We start from the raw sequence: 7,487 nt of genomic DNA, 5'->3' as shown, positions 1-7,487 counted from the left end.
AGGCGCCACTAAGAATCACTGTAGTTTATGGATTCCTGCACTTGAAATAATTTGTTTTCAAACCACATGTCAATCCATTATCTGACTGTCGTGTGTTGGAATCTCTTAAATAGGGTGTTTATGTTGGGTATGTCATAATTCACATTCAGGAGGGTGATGAAGCTGTCCGCTAAATAAGAAGACTCCCAGGTGTAGTGACGAGTTTGTTGTGTTCCAAGTTTCTTTCCATTTTCCTTCTCTTTTTGGGCTTTTAGGAATTGTACAGATCATCCATATGATTCCTGTGTGTTATGGTTTACTGTTCTTGTGTTCTTTGCTCCTTTTGTCTAAATGTTTTGGTATCATATGGTACCATATCAATCTGTTTATCTTTGATCTTCTCCGAACTGAATGTGGTTGTAGTAATACTCGCATAACTTGCATTGGCAGTTAAAGACCTGCCTAGGATACTGTTTTTCTTTATTTCTTTTATCTGTTTAGCTATAACTGTGTTTCATTCCTCACAGGATCAGTTACCTGGTGCTGATTGTTATCTCTATTCTTTTGTGCTAGTGGTCCTAAGAATTACATTAATGCCCTAAGCTCTTACCACCTCCTCTTAAATAGTTTACATCTTTGTCCTTCATGTTTGATCAGTTCTGCTGTGATATCGGCTGAGTCGTTGTAGGAAAGTCTATGAAATTGACTGATTATCAAGGCTGTGGACTCTGTCCTTCTATTTGGCCTTGTAAACCAGTACCGTGCATTGTTCTATGATTTCTGAGCTATGTTATGGTTACCATCCATGAGCAGGTTTTTCAGACGGTTGCTATTTTCATGCAGAACGGTGAACTGGAGAAAAAGGAGCCAGCCACAAATGCAGTAAGTGACAATGTGGAGGACTCATCAAACAAGGTACAAATTATTGCCGTAAATTTGCTTCTTAAGACAGTGGGTAAAAAAAAGTTTATATTGAAAATGAGTTTAGAACATCTTTTAAATAACTCTTAACGAGATTCCCTTTTTAAAGTCACTGTATAGGTCAGCGACCCTTGATTTATAGTTCAGATCAAGTTTTGAAGTCCGTGCCATAGTTTCGACACCACTGTAATTTGAAAACTCTTGCTCTAGAGGCCAAAACATCCGTATATCTAAATTTGACTTGATCCTTTCCATTCATGATGCGGGCCCTATTGTGGAACTTTACTGCATGTTTTTCATGCTGACAGCTTTTATATCCTTTCCCCTTTAATTTGTTAGTAGAAGTGTAATTCTCTCTGCAGCTAGGGCATCTTTATAGTTGATAATATTTAAAGCTTCACTGTCTTTGGATATGCTAGTTGCTTCCTATACTAATTTTGCTGTCAAGCTTTGATATTGAGACTAATGTACTCGTTGCAGATCTTTATTGGCGGATTTCCAAAAGCAATTTCATCTGATATGGTATGCTGAGCAGTAATTCTTTAAAAAATTTATGACACATTCAAGCTATTGGTCTTATTTATATCTTTTCAACTTCTAAAATGTCTGATTCCTCATTACCGTATTTACAGCTCGTGGAGATTGTCAGCGTCTTTGGGCCCTTGAAAGCATACCGGTTCGTGAGCAACAATGATCTCAGTCAACGATGCGCTTTCCTAGAGGTTAGAAGATGCTTTTATTTTGGCCCTCTCTGTGGCAAATATTATACGATCACTCTTTACTCTCTGAATTTCAACGCAGATACCCCCATCTTAGTCTGCCATCATGATGTAGCTCTTGTGATTGTTTCATATGATTGTTCATTTTCTGGGTAGAATGGGAAGATGTTCTTTTGGGGATATATAAAGAATATTAGCTGGGAAATTAATTAAACAACGTTGATTATTAATATAAGCTAATACGCACCTATCATAAATTCTAGAGAGTAACCGTGAATGTGACTATTGTTCCAAGTATCCACATACTAACCGTCCCTAACTTTTTGTTTTTTTATACCTCAGTACACTGATGGATCTGTTACCCTCAAAGCTTGTGCTGGCCTAAATGGTATGAAGTTAGGTGGCAGTGTAATAACAGCCGTTTGTGCATTTCCTGATTCATCATCCGTAGCGGTAATTCAGTTACCCAACTTTGCTTTCGTTAGTTAGTTCATGTTCTGTTTGTAACGGAAATTGCTTTAGTTAATTGTGAGAGTGGTGTGTATATAATGTGTTGCAGGTAAATGAGAATCCACCATTCTATGGAATACCTGATCATGCGAAACCACTTCTTGGCAAGTCTAAGCATATTCTGAAGCTAAAAAATGTGGTAAGGATAATAGGTGTATACTATTTCTTGTGAATCTTTCCCACATATACTTCGTGAGGCTATACTAACGTTCCATTCTTACTTGTTGGACAGGTTGACTCGGAAGATCTCACATCGCTTTCCAAGCAAGAAGTGAAAGAAATTTTGGAAGATGTGCGGTTAGAATGTGCCAGGTTAAGCTCTGAGATCATTATTTCCATGAGTCCATTGAGCTTTAAAATCTAGTCAATTAAGAAAAGAGGCCTCTGCGTCTTGTCGTGATGCAGGTTTGGGGTTATTAAGTCGATAAACATCGTGGAACACAAGAGCAAAGATATCACTGCTTCTGAATCAAACGCGTTGTTGAACTTAGAATCAACTGATTCTAAAGAAATGAATGTGCCAGTGATCCACGAGAAAGACGGGGGAGCGGATGATGTAGCAGACAATGTAGATCTTGCAGAGGTTTTCAGGCCAGACAGTTTGATAGGTGAAGACAAGTTATGTGAACCTTGCTCAGATACTGCTGCTGAGACAAACACGGAAGCAAATGAAGATCAAAACTCCACTGAGCAACACCATTGTGAAAAGACTGTTGGAGAAAGTGCACAGGACGAGGCAGAGAATCCACAAGAAGTAGCATCAGCGCGTACCGTGAAGACAAGATGGGATGCTGGTGACAAGATAGAGGAAGAAGAAGAACAAGAACAAGACCCAGAGGACGTGTTTGAGCCGGGTTGTATCTTCATTGAGTACGGAAGACCAGAAGCTACACGTGATGCAGCCCATTCATTACACGGAAGGCTGTACAATAATCGGACTGTGAAAGTGGAATACGTTTCTAAAGAGCTTTACCAAATCATGTTCCCAAGTGGGTAACTATAATCCTGATCCATCTCCAACAGAAAAAGAAAATTACTTACAGTACGTCTGATTCTTCCCAACGTGACCAGATAACCGGTTTAAACCGAGTTCAGAGATACATATAGGATCTACAATCGAAAACCCTTAAAATCTCTTTGTAATCGTTGGGATTGATCAGGTTGGTTTTTTTTTCACCACCTGTGTTGATACTTTTGTGCATTCGTGAATCTAAAGCAAAAGTTAAAACAGTACTTCTGCTTTGGTGGCTATGGTTTGGTTTTGTTTGAACCGGTATAATTTCGGAACTGAAGTTGACCAATAAAAAATTATTGATACAGTAACAGCAGAGAACGTAACCCAGAGGGTTACGAAGAGGGTCTCATTGGTCTCAAAAATAAAAGAACCCAATCTCCTCGTCTCTGTTATCCAAATCCTCTCCCTCTGTTCAAGAATTAAAAAATGACGACAATGGCGACGCAAGGTGCTTGGCTACGAATGACCTCATCAGCGAAGTCCGTCGCCAAGTCAACCGTGACTTCAAAGGAACTCGGATTTCTCACCTCACAGCTCAGCGGCGTCAGAATCTCTCACTCTCCAAGTGACGTCATCAATCGCATCTCCGTTCCTTCGTTTCCGGGGATTCAACCAATCGTCGCTCGTAATTACCCCATTTCCCTTCTTTCTTAGGGTTTAGTCTGATGCATTCGCCTTCCTAATTTATCTTTTTCGCCTTAAATATTCATATCGAATTCCGAAATTTTTTGGTTAGCTAGCTCTAGTGTTGAGGTGAATTTTTCTGGGAATTTAATCAAGCTACGTTGCTATATTTGTTTTGATGCTATGTCAGTTTGGTTCTTGTTGCTCAATTTTTATTCTTTGCAGCCTTATGTTTCTCGTCTTGTAACAAAGTCTGTGTCTTTATACCGTCTTTGTTGAACCTTTGATTGCAGTTTCTGTTAGTCATCTGTAACATTTTGAGTCTTTCTTTGTTGTTTCTTGAAACTGTTTTTGTTTTTCTATATGTCAGGTAGGATCTGCCCTTTTACTGGGAAGAAAGCAAACAGAGCAAACAAAGTTTCTTTCTCAAACCACAAGACCAAGAAGTTGCAATTCGTCAACTTACAATACAAGAGAGTTTGGTGGGAAGCTGGCAAACGTTTTGTTAAACTTCGTTTATCGACTAAGGCCTTGAAGACTATTGAGAAGAACGGACTCGATGCTGTTGCCAAGAAAGCCGGCATTGATCTTCGCAAGAAATAAGATAATGATTACGATGTTGATGATTCGCAAAGTTTTATTATATACATTTTCTTTGCTTCTCCTTTTGCACCCTTTACATTTCCTTTCTAGATTTGGTAAGTATCATATGTAATCTCTGAGTTGTATCCGAAACTGTTTTTTTTGTTTTTTTTTTGTGTTTCCTTCTCGAGCTGTCAAGAAAATACTTCAATGAGAGAGAAACGAAAACAAACTCTTACATTACATGCAGGTGGTCTGGTCCAAAAAAATACATTTCATGTTTTCGTTTTATGTTTCTCAGACAATATCGTTACAAGTATCAACTGAATTTTCTGGTTTTCCTTTCGATGATTTCTTCATCGATGCTTCTCCTCCTGCTGATCCTTTTAGTTTCCTTGGACGCGATGTAGCCTTCCGTGGAGGTGCTGAACCATCAGGAATAGGATGATGATTAGATGCTTCCGTGTCCGGAACCGGGATACCACCACGCCTTCTACGAACTGAAGGTTCTTGATCATTCGATGAGTCCATTGACCCGTGTTTGCTTCGGTGATGTCTTGAATGCTTCGATGATTCATCTGATGATGCAGCATTTCCGCTGCTTTTTCTAGGCGGAGACCCGTTTGGATTTGGACTAGCTCCTCCTCCGGGTTTCCGTCTTGTTTTATGTTTCGGTTTCTCGTTGGTGCTCGAAGGCAGTAACTCTTTTAGCCCGACTCCACCTTGGTTCATCCCTGTTGAGATAAAACGTCAATGCCTAGACACTTTTTAGGTGAAAATTTCAGGACTTCACAGGAAACATATTAACCTTGCGGGTTGTATTTGTTGGAATTTCCCCTGGAAACGACTTGACCTTTCTCATGTTCTTGAGGTTTGAAGTCATTCATCTGTGGGTTTCCCCAAAAAGGCAATGATGATGATGAGTATAGACATATGTAAAAAAATACGTGTGAATGTACAAATGTATATGATCGTACCCAGCTTGGCGTATTAGTGGCTGGACCGTCGGAGCCAATGTGAGCAACATGCTTTACATCGGTCGGAAACCCGATCTGCATCTCCTGCTCTTTCTCTTCGTCTACAATAGAATGAATCGCCCCATGTATTATGGACTTGTGACACAAGAAACGACAAAGATCATGTTTATGGTAGAAAAAAATCGATGAGACTCACCAAAAATCTGAGTAATATAACGAAGGCCCTTAAGAAGACCCTTCATTGTCGTCGCCATTGATCTATAAAGGGTTGATTCCGGTTAGTGGCGTATGATCCACACGCCGGAGACAACCTTTTTTTGTTCAAGATTCGACGATCCTTACCGTAAACCTTGAACGCATGAGATTTTCTCTTGACGAGAAAAAAGGTTGAAAATTTTCGAAGAGAGAGAGAGAGAGAGAAGGGTCAAGAGATCTCCAAGAAAGTTATTGGTTTGAGACCAACCAAAGAGAAGAAGAGGGAGAGCACTAAGTTTTGTCTTCTTTTTTTTTTTTTTTTACCAGAGGAGAACAAAGTTTTAAAAAAAGAAAGAAACTTTTTCATAGTTGTAATTAACAGATAATATATAACTATATTATATTTAGAATGTTGATGGTAATGGAGGCAACGTAGAGCTATAATCAAACCCTCCATGGGAAACAACTTGTCAACAGGATTCCGGGTCGAAAGGAAGGAGACAGACCATGACCACACCAAATCCAATTATATTAACACATTGTATAATGCAATCTTTTAGAGATACGTATAACACTATATTTCTTTTGACTATTTTAGAGAAATTGCACTAGATTGCAGTTACTTGAAACATGTGATAACTTAGATGATGATGATGATGAGAGATTTTGCGATCGTAAGCAAAATGGTTTGAGAGAAGATTTTGATAAAGATTGATTCGTATGTTATATAAACTTATATAAGATAAAGTGAACATTCAGATAGAAACCGACACATTATTCTGTTTCTTTGGAGGGTCTAAAAGTTTTAGAATCCGAAGGAGTAAAAAAGTTAAAACGGACAAAGATTCCGGCAAAGAAGATTTGAAACCGGCGATTACCATGATGCTGACTTAAGAAGCCTTCATGTCATCCATACCGACGGTAGCCTGCAAAAGATGAACAAGATCAAAAAAAGAATCAAAGACTGTGATGAAACGGAAGAAACTGTAAGGATTTCAAGTTTTTTTAAGTCTTTGCTTACCAGAAACTTATGATTGTCATGAAGAAACGGACCAAACTCAGCGCAAAACCTTTCCATGTCAGCGTAGATGTCACCAGAACCAGATATGACATCCATGAACTTCTTCCTGTCTGGAGCTAACTTTAAAGCCATCTGATAAATAAAAAAAGTTCAGAATGAGATTGGATTTCAGAAAATGCTGATCAAACAGAGAAAGCACGAGTAAAAATACATACAGAGAAGGTAGAGCTGGCAAGCCATCCGTGCCATTTCTTGAGTGTTTTTTGGTATGAGTCACCACAAGCTTGTGGCATTGACCAATCTTGATGAGCTACCAAGTTGCGGAACAGTTCCACTAAGAAATCCATTGCTCTGAAAGATTTACTCATAAGTGATATACATGGTTTTGAGAAGCTGCCCTCTTCGAAATAAAGGTACGTAAATGCTGTCATGTGCCATCGCTTACCTGGTTAACCAGAGAAGACCGTTGGTACAGCTGGATGATGCCTTTGCTGTCTTAGACTCAATTTCGACTTGAACAAAGGTGTACAGGTACTTGAACTTATCGGGATCAGACAAGTAGTTCTTCTCCAATCTCTACACAAGAGACGGGCCAATGAATTTTATATTGTAAGATAATAATCCAATGCACAAGAGGTCATGTCTCCGCTATCAGAGGTACAAATTACTATTGTAAGCAGAATGAGAATAGGGCCAGGCAATGCACTCTTAGCAGTGGTTAGTACTGTGAATGCTAAATGGATTTGTGCCCTTACGTTTATCAAAATCTTGGAAACTAAAAGAGAACTTTACCGATATGTTGCCTCCAATGTCAGATTTCACGAGAGTCATAGCAGCTCCAAACTTATCTGAAAAAACAAATACCAACACACGATGGTGTATGTATTTTCATAAAAAAAAAAAAAAAAAAAAAAAAAAAAAAAAAAAAAAAAAAAAAAAAAAAA

At 38.8% G+C, this 7,487-nt stretch overlaps 4 protein-coding genes across 8 annotated transcripts in view; 2 read left to right on the top strand and 2 right to left on the bottom strand.

Moving 5' to 3' along the window:
* Positions 1-3,380, top strand: part of LOC104700100 — an 8,123-nt gene extending 4,743 nt beyond the window's left edge. For 2 of the 5 annotated variants that reach the window (XM_019227411.1, XM_019227412.1), the window contains exons 4-10: positions 793-894; positions 1,381-1,422; positions 1,533-1,622; positions 1,962-2,072; positions 2,155-2,268; positions 2,362-2,441; positions 2,535-3,380. In XM_019227411.1, coding sequence (XP_019082956.1) covers positions 793-894; positions 1,381-1,422; positions 1,533-1,622; positions 1,962-2,072; positions 2,155-2,268; positions 2,362-2,441; positions 2,535-3,126 — 1,131 coding nt within the window. In that variant the 3' untranslated portion in view covers positions 3,127-3,380. The remainder of the gene's footprint in view (positions 1-792; positions 895-1,380; positions 1,423-1,532; positions 1,623-1,961; positions 2,073-2,154; positions 2,269-2,361; positions 2,442-2,534) is intronic. The other 3 variants (XM_010415562.2, XM_019227414.1, XM_010415560.2) reach the window with 3 other exon arrangements.
* Positions 3,483-4,593, top strand: LOC104700098 (50S ribosomal protein L28, chloroplastic). Its single transcript, XM_010415558.2, has 2 exons — positions 3,483-3,769; positions 4,139-4,593. The coding sequence occupies exons 1-2, from the start codon at positions 3,571-3,573 to the stop codon at positions 4,369-4,371; spliced, it is 432 nt and encodes a 143-aa protein (XP_010413860.1). The 5' UTR covers positions 3,483-3,570; the 3' UTR covers positions 4,372-4,593.
* LOC104700099 (CRIB domain-containing protein RIC1) lies at positions 4,516-5,834 on the bottom strand. The gene is made up of 4 exons (XM_010415559.2): positions 5,524-5,834; positions 5,328-5,428; positions 5,159-5,237; positions 4,516-5,084 (listed from the first exon to the last, which is right to left on the bottom strand). The coding sequence occupies exons 1-4, from the start codon at positions 5,579-5,581 to the stop codon at positions 4,648-4,650; spliced, it is 675 nt and encodes a 224-aa protein (XP_010413861.1). The 5' UTR covers positions 5,582-5,834; the 3' UTR covers positions 4,516-4,647.
* The window catches only part of LOC104700097 (glycolipid transfer protein 1), a 2,287-nt gene continuing 1,009 nt past the window's right edge, over positions 6,210-7,487 (bottom strand). Inside the window, exons 3-7 of the mRNA XM_010415556.1 lie at positions 7,336-7,391; positions 6,989-7,119; positions 6,759-6,894; positions 6,544-6,675; positions 6,210-6,448 (exon numbers count right to left, since the gene is read on the bottom strand). Of these exons, the coding sequence (XP_010413858.1) occupies positions 6,413-6,448; positions 6,544-6,675; positions 6,759-6,894; positions 6,989-7,119; positions 7,336-7,391 (491 nt within the window). The 3' untranslated portion in view covers positions 6,210-6,412. The remainder of the gene's footprint in view (positions 6,449-6,543; positions 6,676-6,758; positions 6,895-6,988; positions 7,120-7,335; positions 7,392-7,487) is intronic.

This window comes from Camelina sativa, chromosome 7, assembly GCF_000633955.1.
Source record: "Camelina sativa cultivar DH55 chromosome 7, Cs, whole genome shotgun sequence".
Lineage (NCBI taxonomy): Eukaryota > Viridiplantae > Streptophyta > Magnoliopsida > Brassicales > Brassicaceae > Camelina > Camelina sativa.
Note: the sequence above shows the minus strand (reverse complement) of the source record. Positions and strands in the feature narration are given on the sequence as shown.

Bases quoted from the DNA above. Each gene is read 5' to 3' on its own strand.
- LOC104700099 (XM_010415559.2), bottom strand. From the start codon at position 5,581: ATGGCGACGACAATGAAGGGTCTTCTTAAGGGCCTTCGTTATATTACT. The intron at 5,238-5,327 runs GTACGATCATAT...GGAAACCCACAG, and splicing joins CCACTAATACGCCAAGCTGG to ATGAATGACTTCAAACCTCA. The intron at 5,085-5,158 runs GTTAATATGTTT...TTATCTCAACAG, and splicing joins CAACAAATACAACCCGCAAG to GGATGAACCAAGGTGGAGTC.
- LOC104700098 (XM_010415558.2), top strand. From the start codon at position 3,571: ATGACGACAATGGCGACGCAAGGTGCTTGGCTACGAATGACCTCATCA. The intron at 3,770-4,138 runs GTAATTACCCCA...TCTATATGTCAG, and splicing joins GATTCAACCAATCGTCGCTC to GTAGGATCTGCCCTTTTACT.